Below are 22,066 nucleotides of genomic sequence, written 5' to 3'. Positions count from 1 at the left end.
CTATAAAGCGTTTAAAACACACCAGCTGATCCGATCTTATTTACAAATTTTGTACATACATAAAGTACACAGATCGAAATATGTGGGTAGACAAGGAAATGTCTATTTAGAAAATACCGCATGGAGTAAAAAACTAAAAAAACAAACATTATAAATGATGTGCAAAACAATTGTTCTAACCACTTTTTGAAGAAAAATAAATAACACATCGGTTACTATAAAACATCTGTTTCATGTCGTATCTTACGGATAAAAATACATTCGTAAGAATCTGTTATCGTACATCGAAACAAAGTTTTTAAGCCGCTGGACTTTAACGTAAATCTCACTCAAATCTAGACAAAATCAGTAAACTCATTTTTACAATACAGCTGTAATTACTTTAATTATACCTTACTTAAGTAATTACAATACAAGTATTAAATCTCGTTCCCGGTGATGTGTCACAATTTTTTGTCTTGATACAAATAAAATAAACGTTTTACTGTACACAGAGTCATAATTATATATCAGATTATTTAATAATTGATTTTAAATACAAAACTGGACTGGACGTAACAGTAAGATTAATTAACAATAGTATAAATTATAATTTGATAAATCTGTTTGATGAGTTAATATTGTATGTTCCTTCCTTAATAGATTATAAAAAGCGATTTTCTATCTATTTTAGACGCTTGGAGTTATATAGATTCTATTCATTTTTTTCACTCTTGGCTATTCTACTTCCTTGACTTGCGAACTGTTAGTAAATTTAAATAATGAATCAATTTAACATCTTTTCTGTTTACGTTCATAAGTGTACTTGTCCACCTATATGAATAAATATAAATTATTTTGAGTTTGAGTGTTAGACTAAGCAAAGTAAATATAGATATTGTAAAATAAGCTATACACATTTTTAGATTGTTATCAATTATTTTCTACTGTAGTCTGTATATGACATACACTTTGTAAACAGTTTATTTTTCAGTTCATGTTTAATCAAGACACATGAAAAATCATACAAACTCTGTTGAACATTAACATAATTAATGACATTAAGTACGTGTGAAAAGTTACTTCAGTATGTATCTTACAGCTGTACAATTTATTACTGGCAAATCAAACTTCATTAGTATTCAGTGTGCATTCACTAAGGCACAAAAGTAATTCGAAATATTGTATTAAACTTAAGCCATCAAAAAATTTATTCGTTAAGTGTTTGATTAGGTTAACAAACATCATTTTGTTTTTGCAAAAACATAGATATTAATAGATATCATCATATAATTGAAGTAGTAAACATTTAGTATAAATTATGAATTTATTGATATTGTATGAAATAATATTTTACATATTTTTCTAATATCAAAATAAAGCATATGTATTGTCTTCCTACAGTAATGCTAGTGCTACCCTCAGCATGCCTTTGAATATTTTTAGAATTCTTAAAATATTTAAAAAAAAAATTAAATCATTGACGTGTTTCAAAAACTTTCACTAAATATTTAACATCTAAAATATAGGCTGGTACATAGTTAAGCCGGTTACAACTTCGTGTAGTTTATAATATCTTCAAAGATTTTATATATAAAATATTCTATACTGAAGGGCTTCAGAAGAGTGTTCAGAAAATTTTAACTCAAAACCAACCTGTAATAACAGTAAATCCTATTTTCAAAGAAACATCCACAGATTCACAACAATTTCACTAAAAAGGCACAAATACACGCACTTAATGTCGATAACACGTAGATGAATCGAGTTGCAGTCCCACCGATACTGCGGTCCGATTCAGCCGCCACTCGACGCGAGAATGAGCTCATTTCAAAGCTTTGAAGAAATTAAATCGAAAGATGCATGTATCGAGTTATCGTGTAATTAACACTTCGCTTAATTGAAGAAGCCATTTAGTTTCAGTTTCATTAATTCTCAATTGACCGTTAAAGAAAAAAAATTCAGCGTGTCGCATTACTTGCGTGTCTAATTTTTTTTTAAATTTTAGTAGGTGATATATATAATGTACTTTGTAGCTAAACATAGACGTGTCTAGACTGGCGCTTGGTTTTATTTAAAATAACAGTCTAGTTCGTGAAACAAAAAAAACTTATCGCAAAGGCAAATATGGTCTAGATATAATATTGATGGGTTCTGGGCCTTTTCGTATCTATAAGGAGTTACGACCTAGTTAAAGCAGTATTCTATAATTATATAGGTTAACAGTACCTAAAACATAAGGTACCTTAAAGTTGATAAAAAGGATATTTTTTACGATTTATGCGTTAGAATTCAATTTTGCCATAAGCTATTACATAAATAAAGCAAAAGCGCTGTTTTTAGCTTCTATTAATTTAACTTACTCACTACATTGTGGTATATAAAATATATACTCATATATAATGTACATACAATGGGACCAATTTCTATTACCGCGAAACCTTTCAGCTATATCCGGGTGATCGCAAATAGATTACTAGCTTTTTGTATTATTAAATGCAAAATAAACGCAGTCTGTTCACAATGGAAGGCTTTCATTGTACTCGTAATTGAACCAGAAATGATTTTTATAGTTAGTATGTGGAAAAAGTTTAGTCTAGTATCGCTCAGAAGATTTTTAACAAATCGATTATACTACAAGAAGCGGTATGATCGAATCGAATCTTATAAAATAGAGTATTTACAAGGGTATACAAACCCACAATAAATTACACTAATATTACAGTTATGTAATTTGTAATATACAAACTTTTTGTTTTATTAAGTACTCTTCGTAACTACTGAAGAGAGTTTGAAGTTTCCTGCATCGGTAAAAATCTGCATTATTTTGTTATTTGAATCGTTTTCGGGTGAACCACCTCACGCAGACAAAAGATATCTTTATCACATACAATTATTGATTTTAACCCTTACCAAACAATAGTAATGAAACTTATTTAGTTAAGTAATAAACTATAATAACATATAGTTAACTATTTTCGTTTATAAACGCGTTTTTTATAGAGAAACACTTTCTTATGTTTAACAAAAGTTTTTAATTAATCACAACCTTAAAGCTATTTTTACAGTCCGCAAAAAACCTTTGGTTTAACATTTTTAAATATAGTGATTGATCGTTTCTTGTGTGTTAATTAAATTCAATCATTTCGTTGGAGTTAATACAAACTGCATTCAACATTTAATAAATGATTTTAAAAGATTCCAATTGGTTTTGCATTATATGTTTTAAATGAATTTGGGAGCGTTTTTACAAAGCTTTTGTAAAGTTCATTTGCAGTTATAGTTGTATTTTAAATGCTTCATAATTTAATTTCTATTGTGCATTGTAAAATTTTCCATTTGTGTGTATAAACGTATACGTAATGAATAATTAAGTATCAAAAATATAATATTACAGCGATTGAATTACCATATTGAATAATTTAAGAGCTTCTCAAAAAGTGCCATGTAGCCAGTTTAGTGTGAGCCGAATCTCATCCCTGAAGTCTAAGGTTCGATCATCAGCTGCACGTAGCATTTAAAACTTTAAGGTTTGAAAACGATGAAGAATAACATTGCGAGGAAACGATGAAACCGGCATGTATTAGACCTAACAAATCCACGCCTTGTCTCGGGCACAGAAAACTGGTCCTACTTGCCTATAAGGATAAACAAATGATCACGAAACAGTTCAGAAATCCAAGGTCCAAACCTAAAAACCTTGTAGTGCCATTGGTTTTTAAAGTGTTTTGTAAGTTATTTAATCCTGATTTTAAGTGAGAACGACTTCATATTTTTTTAAAATACTGTTGTTATGTTAACATTAGGCAGAGTAATATTTCGACTGTTTCATGTGTCTGTTTCATGATAATTTTCATGTTGGTTAGAACTAGCTGCACGAATGTTTCACCGAGATTCGAACGCTATTGTTTAACTAATAGAAAGCCTTTGACCTCTTAACTATGGTTTACAAAACACGTCTCGTTCAACACATGCTTAAACAATACTTCCGATTGAGTTGAGTACAAAGGAATGTTACACCTATAAATTATTGATATTATGGCATTATAATTGTGTATAAGTGTTGTTTAAGACAGTGTTGCTTTCTAAACTTCGATTGCAAGATTTAGCTAACATCAATTCTTATACTTAATAGACTTCAAGTATTTAATTTGTGTTTACGGTAATTACAGAGTAAAAATATTTCCCAAATATTTGTACGTTATTGAGACCACTGATTTCACGAATACTTGTAGAACAAAAAGTATCTAACTATCGGATACAAGCTCAAAAGCAAAAATTGTATTTAAGGCTGAAGACTAGCTTAACCTTTCACGTAATACTATAGCAACATTATTATTTAACGTCACTAAATGATTGTAAAAGCACATTAGGTTCCGTAATTATAGAAAATTATCATTAGTCTCAAGTGGGAACCAATAAATCTTATCACCACTTTCTTACATGCCGGAAGCAACAGCGTTTTACTATTGGGTTTGTGGGCTACTTATCCCATAAATGTATCCACACTGTACACCTTCAATTTATTTCATGGAACTGTATTCCTTATGCGTTTCACGTACACGTTAAAATAGGATGCACCGAATGCAATCTGACGTCAGTACTTTTTTTGACGACAGTGTACTTGGACGTCCATATGTGTACCTGAGTGATTTGTGAGTTGATAGCTATTTCAAGAAAACAAAATATCCACGCTTTCATTTTTAATCGTACAATAATAAACATTTGTCGGATATAATTTTATATACAATGTGCCAGGACAAAAATGTTACTATGACTAATTGATATAATATCTTTCCGTCTTTTGAATATATTTCAATATAATTTATAGTTTCAGAATGTGGCAAACACATTTATTTGCCTGTTTCAATGTTTCAAGGGCTAACAAGGCTGGTCTAACCCTGTCCTTATGCCCTTGTTGATGAATGGGTACAGAACATCAATATTTTAATAAATATATATATAAATCAATATTTAAACTTGGGTAGGTAGAGTAAATAATCTCTGAAACATTTTTTTAAATGTTTTGTTTTATTAAATTCATAATATAAAAAATAAAAATCAGTGGCCCTACAACCTTTTTAAGCCTTGGCCTCAGATTTCTGTATCTGATCCATGATCATCTGTATATCTGTATCAAATAAATAGACTTGAAGGTCATCAGCCTCCTGTGCCTGACACATGCCGTCGAGTTTTTAGGACTTAGACAAGATGTTTCCGTTTATGTTAAATGCGTACATAGAAAGAAAGCCCATTAGTGCACTAGTGCACAGTGCACATTAGTGCCCAGGATGGAACCTATGACCTCAGATATGAGGGTCGGACGCTGACACCACTAAGCCAACATTGCTCTGCTCATAATATATAACATTGTATTATTAACCAACCTATAAGAATAATGAAGTCGCTCCTGAAAAATATTAAGACATTCCAATAACAATTATAATAATTATTATTACTCAATAGAAACATCGTTATGTGATAGATGATAATAATAAAATTATTTCCTGTAATTAACCTTATACTTGAACAGGATGTACCATTATTATTATAATTGCACAACATATGACCGCGCCCAGTTCGATGTCTTAAAAGATTTAATAAATCTTCAATCCATAATAATATGATACAACAAATTCAAAACGCATCGAAAACGGAAAACTATCAGATCACTTAAATATTCAAAAGACGCCTTATTGCCAAGAAGCTATCTCACTGTCATCCTAGATCTTGCATCAAATATTAATTATATTTAGTGTATGTTTCACAATGTAAGGATAAAATGCCAAATAGCTATGCAACACAAATTATTTGGAAAATAAAAGTTAAGAATAAGAAACTTCGCATTTCATCGGATGGCTCGCATCGGATCGCTTATGATGGACTTTCAGTGACGAATCGGTATCTGACAGTATGAAATGCAACAATAGTGTTTAACCTACCAATAAGTAATAAATAGCTTATTTGTAGAACTTATCCGTACATTGTGAAACAGGCCCTAATTTTTTTATTATTTCAGTTGTACTTTTACAACACACATATAAAAGATCAGAAGCCAAAACTCGTTTAAAATCCTTTAAATATATGTGTCAATCTTATTTGCTAATACTGCTTAAGCCCAAATTTGATTACTACTATCTTAGAATAAGTTGCATTAATGCAATGCATTGCAATATTTTGACATCTTAAATATAGGGAAATAAAAATAAAAAAATCCTCACCATTTGTTGTGGGCTCCGTGGTTTCCTATGGGCTCGTGGTACCTTCTGTCCAGTGACACCCTCTAAGACGTCAGCTAGTAACAACCCGTCGGCGCAGTCCCTGGCTAACCCGCCGCCGGATGTACCCACGCGCTTTCGGGACCGCGCCCTCTCCAGGTAATGATTCGCCCAGTCCGTGTATATCTATGGATAAAAATTTACTCTTTATAGAATAGCCAATTATATTATAAAATCTAATGATTCGTAGCTCAGTTTCGTAATTCCTTCCTAATTCCGATTTTTTTAATAGAGTTTAAAGCAAATTGCTTAGTAACGGCAACACCTCCTATTATACTACGTAACATTTCTTTCTTTCATTGTATTTTTATTGTATAAAGTATAAAGGTCTTGTTAAGAAATATTTCAATAGTAATTGGCTATGTTTTACGCCAGCTATTTAAAACGCCTGTAAACTTATTCCCTTTTTCGCAAGTGGACTAAAATACTTAAATATGCGTATTAAATAATTAGTCTTTATTTATTACTTTTACAGTTCATTAAAATTACATTCATATCAATATACTCCTTACCTGAAGCTTATAGTACTTTATAAGTAACATCGTTATATTAATTGTCGAATACAAACAATGTTAAATATTTTTAAATAAAAGCTTATTTCGATTAAAGTATGAAACGTACATTTTTGAAAATAGAACACGTTTAAACTCTTGGCTTCTAAATTTGAAAATCAATTTCTAAGATACAAATATGCATGTTTAGATCCTGATCTTATATCTGATTGAAAGATATTGTTAGATATTGGTAGCCTTTGTTAAGAGGCTTATGAGTCAGAATAAGCTGCTAAGGGTGCACTAAAATTTTAGTACCAAGCGTCTGTTGACGCACGCACAACGGGCGATAAGATTTTGATATACTGAAAACTGCAACTTTAACTTCTATTCATGAATGAACAAAGGAATGACGATGTTTCTTTCTGCTGTACATTTTTTTGTTTTTTTGGTAGTCCATGTGTACCGTTATCCAGAAACAACAAATATTTATCAGTAATATTAAATAAAATTTGAATATTTTCATAACAACCTGTGGATATAATGTTATCAGTTGGCCAGGGCCGAGAATAGAAATAACGTCATCTAAATAAACTAACGCCATTACACAAGTCCAGACAACATTTTATTTTGACTTTAAAGCTTAAAATTTCGAAAGGTTTATGTCTACGAGACCGATTGAAGGATATTTTTCAAAATCTGGGAGTTTAATTTTTGTTAGTAGAAGATAAATACATTCAAATTAATATATTTATTTACTGATCACTGTTTAACACTTGAGTGCCATCTAGCGGCACTATGTGAGCATAGAACTCTGATCCCTCGGTATTGTTTTGATTATGATTAATAAAAACAATTAAAAAAATTACAAAAGGTACACAAACACAAAAAAAAGATATTTTCTTGTAGGTTTTGTGCATAATTAACGGATTTTTGTTCGTGTTATAAGCTAGAGCAGAGGGTAGGTTACCTACTAATTAATTAATAAACATTTTTAGTTGAGTTCTATGTACATTTTGTAAAATCTTCCGAAAACGAAAAAGTATTTTTTATCTGACACGTTTAAATTGAAACAGCTCACTATGTAGCAACCATTGTTTGGTTATGAATCACGCAAGACATAAAGTAAGATCATTACTGTCAATAATGTACTTATGGGCTTAGTTAGAGGCATGTGTATTGGTGCATATTTAATGGAATGGGTGTTACGTCATATAATATGATACATTTCACCGGTTCACCGATAAATGAATAAAGAAGTATCTACTCCCAATATACTCAACCTAAACTTTTGAGTCGCGAAAAAGAGTGTGTATAGAACGTTGTTGTGTTATATTTCTTTATTAGTTTTAAAACTTAAGTATTTACGAGCTGATTCTAATATTTAGATAAATGGTTCCTAAAATCGAGGGTATCTATAATACTTGTTTTGTTTGCCTGTGCAAATATGGAACAAGCTGAAGTATTTCCGAACCAATTCGAATTAGCGTCCTTCAAGAAAAGAGCGTATCTATTCGAAGTCCAGCACCGTACTCGCAAGCCCTGACATTGAGAGTGATTATCCTAGTATTGTCTTTCGTTAACATAGCTTTTACACATTAAGAAAACACTTTTTAGACGGATTGAAGCTATGTATTATTATTATCAACTTATAAATATTTACATAATTTTAAAATTTTCCGACGTCTCGCGGTCCCGAGATAACACGACTTTCTCTACAGCTGTGATACTTTTGACATTCAACACCTTTTGTCTTCAGTCACCGTGACCACGCACGCTGTAAAGCTCGTGAAACGTCGGAAAAATTTAATTATAAAATTATGTAAATAACTATAAGTTTATAATAATAATACATAGCTTCAATCCGTTTAAAAAGTGTTTTCTTAGTGATTATCCTCCTGCCCGTTTTTCTCCTGTTCTATAAAAACGCTGTATAGTAGACAGACATTTGTATTTTTAAGTAATTTGAGTGATTTCAGAGAAGTCACGAGTACCACCTTGTCCCTCATAAACGTATGATTTGTGTATTCAATCGTGTGAAGTCATTCCATATATGTAGTAAAGTGTGTCCTTAAAAGGATTAAGTCATATTTGCGTCAATTTGCAGGGAATGAGGGCAAGTGGTGGAGTGGCGACAATAAGTCGCCGGTCATGGCTGGAAAAGGTTTTAACTCTTCTCTCCTTTGATTTAAAAGATTAGAATTAGAAGGCTAATTTTAGTTTATTGCTTATTGACAGCAATATGTAATAATCTTCTTTTTCCCAGTTTTACCTTTTAAGATACTTATAATAATCCAAATAAATATTCATAAAATTGTATATGATATATTTCTGGGCGATGAGCAACACACTTAAATGTCTATTAGCTTTTTGATACTGACTTTCTGTGTAAGAGTAAATCATTGGTATGTGGACTCTAGATTTTTTTATGATTTGCCTTAGAATTATAAGTAGTGTTATGCGTAGGTAATTATAAGATATACGAAGATAGATGGTTTCCAGTTACTTATTGAAATAAAATATGGAAATCGACAACGCATTCTTAAAATCATTTATTACTGTGATTTGTGAACACAATTAAATCGGTTTAAAATGGTTTAAAGCCATTCCTTTACAGCCTTAATTGCTGCAATCTCTGAGTGCCATATGATATGTTAGAACTATAAATACTCGCTTAATGTTTGTATAAAACCTTAGTTAATGTTAAAATAATTAAAGAAATATATCAAATAAGTAATAAAACATGTATGTCTCCTTCTAGTAGCTTTTCTGTCTTGAGTTGCTACCATAGTAACGTGTGGTTAGTTATGACTAAGGAAAACAGCCTCTATTGCAAGAACTAATGTCTCAACTCATATCGCTTTATTGCGAAAGGCTTTCTCACAGCTGTGCGCTGAGCAATAATAACAAGGGCAAAGAAACCTTACTGATAATAAGACAAATGGATATAGCAATTTCTTTACTTTTGTACATCTAGACTTCATGGTTTAATTGATCGATGCGTATAATCCGGAGAGCCTGGGTTGTTGAAAGACCGATATGGGTGATTTATAATGATAATACATAAACCGTGAGTAATTTTCCAATTTCACTAACATCTTATAATTTTGCATGTGGCAAAAAAGCATCCACGAAACAAACGCAGAAATTTATTTGAGTATTGACCTGCAAAAATATACATATATTTTTTCATTTCGTAAATTGTATTGTCTTATTTGCTGTATTTTTCATTATATTATTGATTTGATGAACGTGGTCAAGGGTAACAAATGTTTACGAAATATATATTTAGACAAACACAAAAAACTGTATTTAAATCGTGAGTAATTTTCCAAATTTCACTAACTTCTTATACTATAATAAGATAGATTTGCATAAAATGTAGAGTAAGAAACTGTGTTCTTATTGCAAAAAAAGAGTAGGTTTAATCATAAATAACAGATGAATTGCTAGACAAATATAAAATTCGAATTGTACTAACACCCGAACCCGAGCGGAGCTTATAAAAACAATGCTCTTGCCACTGCTGAAAGGGTTTCAATCTGGCGAGTTATTTACTTAGCAAATAATTTCTCTAGCGTTATTATACAATAATTCGGTAGCGGTTACCCGGTAAAATAAACAACTCGAGCGGTACAGCCGTCCCCTGGGTGCAATGTGTGCTGAAGTATCTCCTATTGTTTATACTTTCCGCTGAATTAATTTTTTAAATAATTTGCCTGTATGCCGTTTAAAAAATTTAAATTTATTAAAGTCTCCCTTCACATCATTGTGTAGATCGGGACTTTAAGTCGGAATATTTTTTTTCTATATTTGAATATGTATTATATATAATGTAAAAGGTAGTTCCGTTTGCTGTCTTATTTAATATATGTAAATCTAATAACAAAGCTTATAATAATATTAAATTGTTAACAGAGAAGACTAACACTATTACGATTTAATACATTTCTGACAGCATAAATAGGAGCAGTGTTCGCCTAGTGGCTCCAGCGTGCGACTCTCATCCCTGAGGTCGTAGGTTCGATCCCCGGCTGTGCACCAATGGAATTTCTGTCTATGTGCGCATTTAACATTAGCTCGAACGGTGAAAGAAAACATCGTGAAAAAACCGGCTTGCCTTAGACTCAAAAAAAAGTCAACGACGTGTGTCAGGCACAGAAGTCTGATCACCTACTTGCCTATTCGATTAGCAAATGATCTAAAGCCCAGACCTAAATAAGGTTGTAGCACCATTGATTTATTTTTTCTTTGACAGTATAAATAATATAAAAATCTAGTCTATCCAATTTATAATAATTGGAACGGACAACGGAATTAAATACTAATTTATAAAAGCGAACAATTGGGTCAGTCTAGAATCAAGATTATAAATGACTTCACAGTCATTTCCATGTCTTTGACCCCAGCGGTCGGAGAGATTTAACAATGTCTAACCTTAAATTAATATTAAAATTACTTTTTCATATTTTAACATGGTTTTTGTTACTTCGACTAAACTACTAGTAGCGTTGAATTTATTTTTATAATAATCACACGATAACTACCTATTTTAGAAATAGAAGTTTATTAGACGACATTTTTATAACATATCTTCAGTAATTACACAATATTTCAACATTTGAATCTGACTTTTAACTTGAAACCCAGACCAACTAATGTATGTTTTTGAAATGGATTGGCAATAATGATTGTAGGAAAAAACCAACAAGGTACTTTTTAAAGTACCTAAGTTTTTCGCGTATACTCAAATTTTGACTAAATAAAGGCTGCCCCGCCTTGTGCCTTCTAATTCAAAACTCTTCTAAATCAAGTAATCAACAGACGCGGTAATGTGTTTGTAATAATGGGGTAACAAACACATTACGACTCTTCACATAAAATATGCAAATAAAGTAGTGAGATCTTACATTTTATTATTTATTTATTTTGTTTACTCTTCGTTGCAAGTATACAGAAAAATAGTACAATTGAAATAAAAAGGAGGGCAACTAGAAGCTTGATAGCTTTCGAACGATCCCTTCTAGGCATACTGTGAGAAAAACATAGATAAGGTAAGCGCAAGACGTCCTAAAATACATAAGACATATAGTTATTGCTTTTCCGCTTACGGAAAGCAGAGATGTGGTCGTATTATCTTAGACCGAATATATAACGGATACATGAATATCTTTTTTCTTACATACAGCATACTATGTGGTCACGTAGGTTGCACAACCCCTTATTTTTATATTCCCTGGTTACATGAGATACCGTAAATCAAATCCTGGATAGTAACAAATCTATTTTGAAACTATAATGTAACACCATTCGTCCCGTAGTCGTAAATTACACGTCATTTACAAGAACAGGGGAAGGATAAAGATCATTTGCTTAACTGATGTTACGCCTCTGCGTTATGTTGATTCATATCATTTTAATAGCAAATACATTTGGCACAATCATTATTAGTTGGTTAAAAATTTATGTCAATTAATTTTTTTTCATAAACCTTTATTTCTCTTATACGGATCTCCTTAATATATAAGACAAAGTCAGGTTTATTATGCTAACAACAATTTTCATGGCTTTTTGTAGTAATAAATAAAAATATGTATTACATTAGATTGGATATGTGACAAAAAAATAAAAGAAAAATAATCCAATTCAAAATGTTCATAACTGTCAAAACATTTAATTTCCATGACGTTGAAACTTATTAAAATACTCAAAATGGCATATTTTACAGACAGTTATAAAAAAGGATTGACATATATATTGGCTTTGAAAACTGAGGAATATATAGATACTTAAATAAACAGCAAATGACAAATGGCTTAATTTAAAAAAAAAAGTCAAAACAATCTCACTGAGTCAATCCAGATTATTCTGCTAATCTGTCAGTCAGAGTCAGTGTATTAAATAAATATTTTCGTCGTTTCATAAAATATGTTCGGCAAATCACATAACATTTATTCACTGTTAAACATGGCGGTATGAAGTTCGCTGGGTTAGCAAGTAATTAATCAAAATTGAAGGAAAACACCGCGCGTAATAAGATATATAAATAAACCTATCATATTACTTAGTAAATACAAATTATGCAATGTCATAATATTCATTAATACGGTACACGACCTGACCTCATTTAAGCATCGTAAAAAGTTATATCCCTGTTCTGCGTAAAGTTAAACGTAAACAACGCACCTACTCGTCTGGGAATAATTTTGGCGAAGTTCCAACGTAGTAGCAACACAACGTGTAAATAATTTATGGCCACCTATATCGTCTTTAAATAGTGGGTCAAACTGGCGTTTCAATGCTCGGAGGTCCCATATCAGCTACGGGACACAAAAAGTTGTGGATACCTAGGTAACACTGAAAATGTTTAGAAAATGAAAAACGGATTAATGTAGAAAGTTGCCAATACTTTTGTTTTTCGAAGTATTCTCCGTTCCTCTCTACACGTCGTCGCAATCGATGGAACCACTGAGAAAAGCAGTGAGCCCATTCTTCCTCATAGTGGGTCTCTTCTATGGCATTTTCGTACGCTAAACCGCATCTTCAGGGCTCGTAAAGCGAATTCCTAGAATTTTATCTTTAGTTGTTGGCAATAAATGAAAGTCGCAGGGTGCCAGGTCAGGACTGTATGGCGGATGACTCATTATCTCGACACCTGCCATAGTCAAATATTCAACAGTCAGTTTTGCGGAGTGCCGTGAAGCATTGTCGTGGTGAAGGAGGATCCTGCTTCGAGGGCGCTGCTGTCGAATTTTTTCCAAGACAACAGACAAACAGCGATTTACATACCTGCTCTTCCATCTTCTAGCACAACTGTCGCGAAATGACCTTTCCGACCAAAGAATGAGGCAATCATCTTTTTTTTCTTGAGTTCTTCCTTTCTTTATCTTAGTTGGCCGATCCTCGAAAGAAAATATCCACTGAGCTGATTGTCTTTTGGTTTCGGTTTCATAACAGTATATCCAGCTTTCATCACCTGTGATGATATCAAATACAGCATTTGGGTCACCACCGCTGAACTCATCTAACATTTGGCAACACCAGTCCATGCGAAGGTGTTTCTGGTCGTCGGTTAAAGTATGGAGAATCCATCTGGTACAAAGCTTTCTGACGCCTAAATGTTCGTGTAATATTTTTTGAACTTGACTCATACCAATGCCTAGGTTTGCCCGTATCTGCTTATAGGTCACTGTCTTATCTTCCTCTATTATGCGTCGCACACCACTGATGTTATCTTCAGTAGTCAATTGTAAATAGTGGCACGAGATGGGGCTTCATTAAGAAATGCTAATCGCAGCCTATCATAGCTTTGTTGTTGAGTAAGCCCACAAATAAAGTCATAACTCATTGACCGAAAATTTTCTGGCGTTAAGTTCATTTTCACGCGTAACAAGAGTTAAAGATTTGCCACCAATTCACAAAAATAAATGACAAATGAATGCAATATACTACATTAGGTTACCAAGGAGGTTTAAATTGAAATTCAAAAAAGTTTTCATTAGCAATGTTTTTAACTGTTAACTCCAGTTCTAAACATTTTCAGTGTTACCCTCGTAGGCTTAAAAGGATGAAGTGTCAGTTGAAAGTATTAAAATTTCGCTGATATTTAAGGAAATGGAATGCCTACACAAGCATAAATTGATTCAAAGCCTTGACACTAAACGAAATGTTTATAATTAAAATAATTCTTCGAATAATATATAATATTATCGAATAATAATCACAATAAGCACTCCTTTATAATATACTCCTAGTTACAGATAATACTTTAAATACAGAAAAAGTATTGGCCGATCCGCCGAAACTGAAGCTGGTTCCAATGTTGAGTTAGAAAATTTTGTTAACATTGATCAATATATGCCCCGACAGAACAATCTTTTGAATGGCTATTCAACAACAAAAGCTCTCGAGAGATCTTTTGTAAGTAACAAGTAGGGCACTTCCTCGGTAATATAATATGCAAATAATGTCTGCAAATTGAGTGAATATTATTCGTAAGTTTATTTATATATTATAGTAAATAATTTATTCAGAAATTTTCTTATACTATATAATTACAGAAATAAATTCAAGGTAGCTTATACCTATAATGTGTTAATAACAAATTTTTTAAGTTAAATTTACCGCTAATGTTATTTATTATATTTATTTAGTATTGAACTCTTTATTTATATAAATACAACTGATTACATTATAATTAAACATATTTGTAATTAAGTAATACCTGGACAATAGATCGGGTCTGCCTGGTGACATCATCAGTAGAACCCTGGATAGATCTAGGTGCACGGATACACGTTGGTATCATTTTCACTATAATACACTTACACACTTCGTGAGCATTTTTAATGAATAATTTTCATACATTCTGAGCAATATAAACAATACAGAGCATGCTAAATCATGTGATATTTCTAAAAGAGCGATGTTGTTCAAAACTTACAAATGTGAATAAATTTATTAATATATATATTCAGTACTCATTCTACATAATTATTGTGTAGTAGGTGCATCTAGGTAGATCTCGAGTTGAAGAAACAAGAGTAGATGTTAAATTATAAAGAATAAATCAATCAATCAATAGCAATACAAATTAAAGCACAGCTGGAAGGAAATCAAGGGAATACATTTCCCTTGATTTTCTTTCCCATTGAAACTTTTTCCACTTTAACATGACCTCTAAAGTTGGATTTTCCTCAAAGCATCAAGTACTAGAAATGTACATTCATACCGTGCGTCACGGTCCATGAATGAATGGCTGCGTCTGTAGTGCGATAAAATTTTCTGGGAATATTTACTCTCGTGGCGCTCCGGCCACGTCACAACACGATGTAGAGCAAACGAAGCATAATATATAGGTTGGTATTTTTGTTTGGAATGTAGCTTAAATATTTAGGATTTCTATTTCTCATACAAACTTCGTACCAATATCATGAGAAATTCGTATCATGTGTACTTCACTACAGTCATACGCAAATTAGTTACTATAATATTATCAGTTTCAAAATTAAAGCACTTTTGTTCAATAACGATATTATTAGATCTGTAACTGTGATATTACTGTTTGAATTAATGTACATATATTTAAGATTATTTATCATTAATTTTCTTATAACATGGCTTCCCAATTGAGAATGGGTATTAATAGTTTCAATAAAGTATCTTGTTGCCAACAACTTGTAAGTTATTTAACAACTCTTATATAAGTAAGAGACAAAATATAATCCCAATGTGTAACATGTATGATACATGTTGCTATATTTTCAGTCCAGTATTTCTTTGAATAAAACTGGCTGACACATACCAACACACCTTTTGTTACACTTGACTTACGAGACCACAGCAAATGTAAGATAATTTAAAGATATGCTGTTTCTCTTAGGGCTAAAACTCAATTCCTCGTACAAGAAATAAAAACATTAAACAATCAAAAATAGTTCGTATTGTTGTTTGTAAATAGCAAGAATTGATCTACTGCCTCAGAGATTAATGGACATAGCGTATAAAACGGAAATACAGGTCCAGTGTCCATTTTCGACAAAACTTTGAATGATTGAACTTAGAACTTTAATTTTAAAACATAAAAAATATGTAGAATTCTTTCTGCATACTAATTTGGGGATATCTTTTCATCAAATTTTTTTTTAAATGTATCTTAAAATCCTAAACTACAATCAACCTCTCATAGTTATTAAATCTACAACTGCATAATCAAAAGGAGGTGTAGGCGCCATAGGATCTATTGAAATTAAAATAAGCTTAGAACAATGACTAAGTACCAATCAGTGGGTGGAATATTTAGGCTCAAATTTATTTTAATTATGCGTTATCCACGAATTGTGATTTGCGTAAGTCATTGTACATAGAAGGAAGTAGTTATTTAATAACTATCAACATTTTGTCAGTATTTTTGTTGGTTATTGTTGACTATTACGATTATTAAAGTTTAGAAAACAATAAAAATAAAATGTGATTAAATTACAGCCATTTGGTTGTTTTGATAAAAGAATTAAGAAAGCTTTAAATCAGTTGAATATATCGAAGTCTCCCACGATAAATCCCGGCGTGATATTAGCCCTATGGTAATTATGGGTTGTGTAGTGTGTAGGCACAAACAACACCTACCTATTATTAATATAAACGTGCCTTGTTTACGCAAACTACAATACCTAATTATACACTCTACGGGGCGCAAATAAAATGAGAATTCGTTATCACTAGAATTTTCGTAAGGATTAACACCTGAGTTCAGTTCCATTTTTCGACGTCAAAAACGCCAAAGCTGATGATTTTTTAGGGTTATTCTAGGCGTACAATATTTGTTAGTGCTGTACACGGGAAGCCAGTCATCTCTTTTTCGACAATATTCTTTAAATATTTACAGTAAAGAGGAAGTAAGGCCTCTGTCTAAGGAGGTAATTATCAATTAATTGAAACTGAATTGTTACCATTTTTTATGTAACCTTCGTATCCCGTATATGAAATAATTCATTATCGTTACATATACTGAATTTTATTGGACAAGACCATCAAAAGACATAAGAAATATTGTTATTTTGTACTTTTTAGTGGATTTTAAAGTCACCTAAATTAAAAAAAAATATATTTTTTTGCACATTTTAAATCGCTAAGTTCGAGTTCAGTAATTCTAAATTTAAATATTCAACTATCTCTTTCAAGCGAGACGTATTATATTACCATTAAGGAAAACAAAACAGAAAGGAAGAGGACATAAGTCGTTTCTAGCACGCCTTTGAACTCAGACTTCGTTGGCAAAACGACAAAATCTATTTTTTTATGAATTAAGTCGTATTTCGAGAACCATTTTTTGTTAATTTACAGTACTTAGAAAATTGAAACAAGATCAAGGTTGTATGACATTGACCATCAGGACTGCCCTGATAATTATAATAAATAATACGTAGTACAATAAAGCAATATAATTTCTCGTAGTCTGTAGGGCAATCATATACTTTGAACTACGCAACGAGTTTTCATCTAAAATGACATGTATAGACAACATTGCAACGCGATCTTTTGAATTTCAAGTAAAATAATAGTATACCAAAAGTTTGTTGTATTATATTTATATTCTTGATACCTACATCTTTTATTGGTCATGTTAAAAATGAGCCTAACTTGACGATTAACAACCAATTTAAAGTTGTTTTTATTTAACTTGATTATAATCGGCAACTAATTTTCCGGCAACGCACTTGCGAGCCTTCTGGCAATGTGAGTGTCCATGGGCGGCGGTATCGCTTAACATCAGGTGGTTGTTCATTAAAACAAAATAATAGCGTCCAACGATCGCAGTTCTTTTAATATCCGGTAGCATCGTAATATTTGTATTGCGTGGTATATATACTCAATATTGATTGATGATTCATGATAAACTCAACGTTTTAATAAACATCTTTATTGGATCACAAAACACAGGTGAACCAGATAAAAGAGATAAACAGATCATAATATGGATCCCATATTTAGTCCAGTATGGCGTAATAGCGGTAATGTGGCCTAAGCTATTAAAATCTTAGTGTTACCAGTCCACATCCGATCTGTTTGTTTACGCCTGTCAAATCGACACAGAGTATTTATAAGCGCGGAAGGTGCGCCAGAGCAATGAACTTTGTGACATAATCGTAAAACCACCATTTTCCTAAGAAATAGGCACGAATCCGTCATTATTACAGTAAGGCATTGCCGCGTTTTTATTATAATTTTGTCACGACCATAAACCGGTTCCGAATAAGTATAATAGTATACTTTCAAATTTTACTACTCTAACAATACAAGTGCAGTATGAAGTATTAAGCAACTGGACAACTATAGTGGATGCGTAGGGTTTCTGGAGAGAAAAGCCGAAAACAGTGTTGGGATCAACTAATTTGTTTAGACAAAGTGTCTTCCAATATATGATTGACCATTAGACATGGTTTTAATCCATTACTTCAACACACATATACGCAGCGTTTACAATAATCTCAACCTACATATTAATAATAATAAGTAGAAATGGCTAAATAGACAATAAAAACAAATTAAAAAGTTTAGTTCCTCTGGCAGTTTACCTTCAATGCTGGTAGCTTTTTTGTATAGCTTATGCTTACTTTAACGACAAACTCTATTTTTTTTAAATGCGTTTTAAATTACTTCTTAGAGAAAATATACTTTAATCTCTTGACAAAAAAAAAACTTATACTACTCAGATGTTAAATATAATAAATATTACTACACTTAACAATTACTTTAGTAACCTTACAACGACACATTATTCATTAAGATTTCACTACCTTTGTTATATTTCACATATAAAATAATAAAATCTAACGCTGCAACCTTTAAAGGTCCAGTCATCAGTTTATGTATCTTTATTATTATTGTATTTCTAATAGACAAGTATTTAAAAAATTGGTGAGCTTAACTGTATAACTGGTGAATTTACAATTTTCCAATCATTAACGTAATCATCTTTGGCAGAATATTTAAGCGTTTCCGTTGGGCTTTATAAATAGTCGAGAAGTAGGTAACTGTTTGGACGCCGCACCACATTTGTCAACATCTCGCTTTGATTTTGTTTCCAATAGACTACTGTTCCGTTAAGCGGATACTGTGAAATAGCTTTTAAACAATCAAATTAGAAGATAGAGAGAAGTTTATATTTTAATTGTAAATTGGCGTTTGATTGAACGTCCCTTCAAGGAACCGACGGTTGTGGTTCAACTGTTTTTTTAACTATTTATTAGTATAGTTATAGAAACGGTAAATATGTATACAAATTAAATATATAAATATATATCTTTACAGAAAAAAACCTTTTATAATAATTTATCCATGTCAAGAGCACCCAAGACGTAATATCAGATAAATTATAGTATACATTAACAATTCTTAATTGTTACATATAGACATAAACAACCGCCACTTTATAAATCATGTAAAGCTAGTGGTATATCTAATTAATATTTTATTTGGCTCATAGAAACTGTATACACAATTTAAAAAATATCGCTTCGAAAAAATAATCACAAAACATTTTACAATAATTTATTCACGTCAAAAAGCACCCAAATCGTTATACCTTAAAAAAAACAGTATAATTACATTATTTTAAAATTCAAATTGATAATATCGTTAAATAATACTCCGAAATTTAAAAAATGAATTAAAAAATAATACATGAGGGCCGACGTAGTTACAAATATATGCACAATAACAAAAATCAAAGTTTTAATTTGAAATTTTACGTGTCTGTTATCTGTCTTATAAATTAGGAGTACATTCACAAACACGTGTTCTTAATAAATCCTGTCATTGCAATACTTTGCATTACAATAAATCGTTAATGTTAGTAATTTATTCCGACCTTAAGTTATCGTGGATTTATTTCGTGTGTTACCTTTGTTAAAATGATTTATCTTTCACATACGTCAAATTACGTTTTGGATTTCCTAGTAAGGAAAATATTACTGCAGATTATTAAGGTTTTATTCTGGTAGACCATATTCAAAGACAATATAGAAAATTATCATTTTTCCTCTATTGATAATCCATGCTGCTGAAAACTGTCATTTGAAATAGATACTAAAACTGTAATTAAAAACTTAAAATAGCCGTAATAAACGTTTATAATAACAATCAATGTTGTAAACCCATTTATATTGCTCAGAAAATAACAAAACACAAAACTCGTACGAAATGACATACGTTATATTTAGCACGATGCGCGGACGTCGCGCCGTGTACGCGCAACCAGTGCGCGCGCGCACGCTTGACTAAACTAAGATCACAAAAGCAAAAGCTCAAGCAGGTGCTGAAACGCAGAGACAATTCAATAAATTTCATTTACGATCCCGAAAACTACAATCAAAACAAATATTAATTTATTACTTTGTACTGTGTGAAAGAAATATGTAGGATTATACTTTATATTTTGAGTTAAGTAAATCAAAAGATAACTTTACAGTTTTTATTAAATCTCCTATTAAACATAAAATGGTGAGGTTAAACCATAATATCATTATTGTGCCATTTTAAAATAACCATTTGTTCCGAATAATAATAAAAAGAACATGTACAAGAATCACAAAAGCTCAAACATATCAGTCGCTACGATTTTTTATGATGTTTTTAAATACAGGTCCTCAGTCGGCACCCTCACACCACCTACGTGTCACGATATTTATCATAAAACCCCTTTGTTAAACCCCCACGTCCGGGTCACTTGACCTGCCGACGTATTTAGATCTTTTGTATACGGGATAAAGAATCGTGACAACTCCGGGACCCGTGAAGTAGTTTAATAAAGTGTCCATTGTCATAAATATCAATTGGTAAAGATACTAATTCAATATACATTTAGGACGGAGATACGAAAGTATGGCTGTCTAGTACATTTTAAATCGGAACGCAACTTTTATCTCTAGAACTTCCCGTTCAGCTTGTATTAAAAATTGAACTAATATATTTCGTTCCAGTCAAAACTTACATCTGGAACTGAATAATGTAATACTTTCATCAAATGAGAATGATAAAAAATACGCAATAAACATAATCTCGCGTGTAACGTGATTTTCAGCTTTTGGCAGTCTTTAATAACATTATTATTAACACTTTCGAAATGTCTTTATGATTTATTCTAAGTAAGAATTGATATAGATTTATTTCAGTATGAATTCAATATTCATAACTAAGATTGAACAACTGACACGTCAGTTAGTTATCAATACTCCAACTTATCTTTTAACCGTTATGATTTCCTCTTTTGAAAACAAATATGAAGAAAACTATGTCTAAAATCGGAAATTTGATTCAGTTCCAATATCAAAGAGATTTCATTTGCTCATAATAATTCATTAGAACAGATGGCCGTTTCTAAGAGCTGTTTGAATTATATATTTTTAATTAACCGTTCAAACATGTATTATAAAATTTTCGTAAGCCTTTAGCTAAATATAAGCCGTAAAACACATGTTAATTAAGTGGGAAGTCAATAATCTTTACATTTAATATTCAATAATCTATATATTTTACTACTATTGTTTATTTAGATTACCTCCTTATTTAAGGCATTTTTTTAGTCTTTGATCTGATTTCCCGATATAACTTCGCAGAGCAGGTGAGACGGAAAAGTTGATCTAATTTTGTTTCTCTTATTTCACCATCAAACCGATTCAACAGTTTAATGTAGCATCGAAATACGTAGTTCTGTAAACGTTTTTAATATAAAATATTATGTTAGTAGTAAAGTTCGCCAGGTACGAATAAGACGAAGTAAGGAAGTTCAATTCAACGTAATTTTTTGTCTGTTAAGCA

The 22,066-nt window shown here is 31.5% G+C and overlaps 1 protein-coding gene across 4 annotated transcripts in view; it reads right to left on the bottom strand.

Annotated features, from left to right (window-relative positions):
- The window catches only part of LOC123707419 (protein sickie), a 142,224-nt gene that overhangs the window by 87,899 nt on the left and 32,259 nt on the right, over nucleotides 1-22,066 (bottom strand). For 3 of the 4 annotated variants that reach the window (XM_045657447.1, XM_045657449.1, XM_045657450.1), the window contains exon 2: nucleotides 6,201-6,383. In XM_045657447.1, coding sequence (XP_045513403.1) covers nucleotides 6,201-6,383 — 183 coding nt within the window. Of the gene's footprint in view, nucleotides 1-6,200; nucleotides 6,384-6,769; nucleotides 6,815-22,066 lie in introns of those variants that run through there. The other variant, XM_045657451.1, reaches the window with a different exon arrangement.

The sequence above is a fragment of the Pieris brassicae genome, chromosome 3, assembly GCF_905147105.1.
Source record: "Pieris brassicae chromosome 3, ilPieBrab1.1, whole genome shotgun sequence".
NCBI classification, from domain to species: Eukaryota; Metazoa; Arthropoda; class Insecta; order Lepidoptera; family Pieridae; genus Pieris; species Pieris brassicae.
The sequence above is the reverse complement of the archived record's forward strand: the minus strand, read 5'-3'. Positions and strand labels throughout refer to the sequence as shown.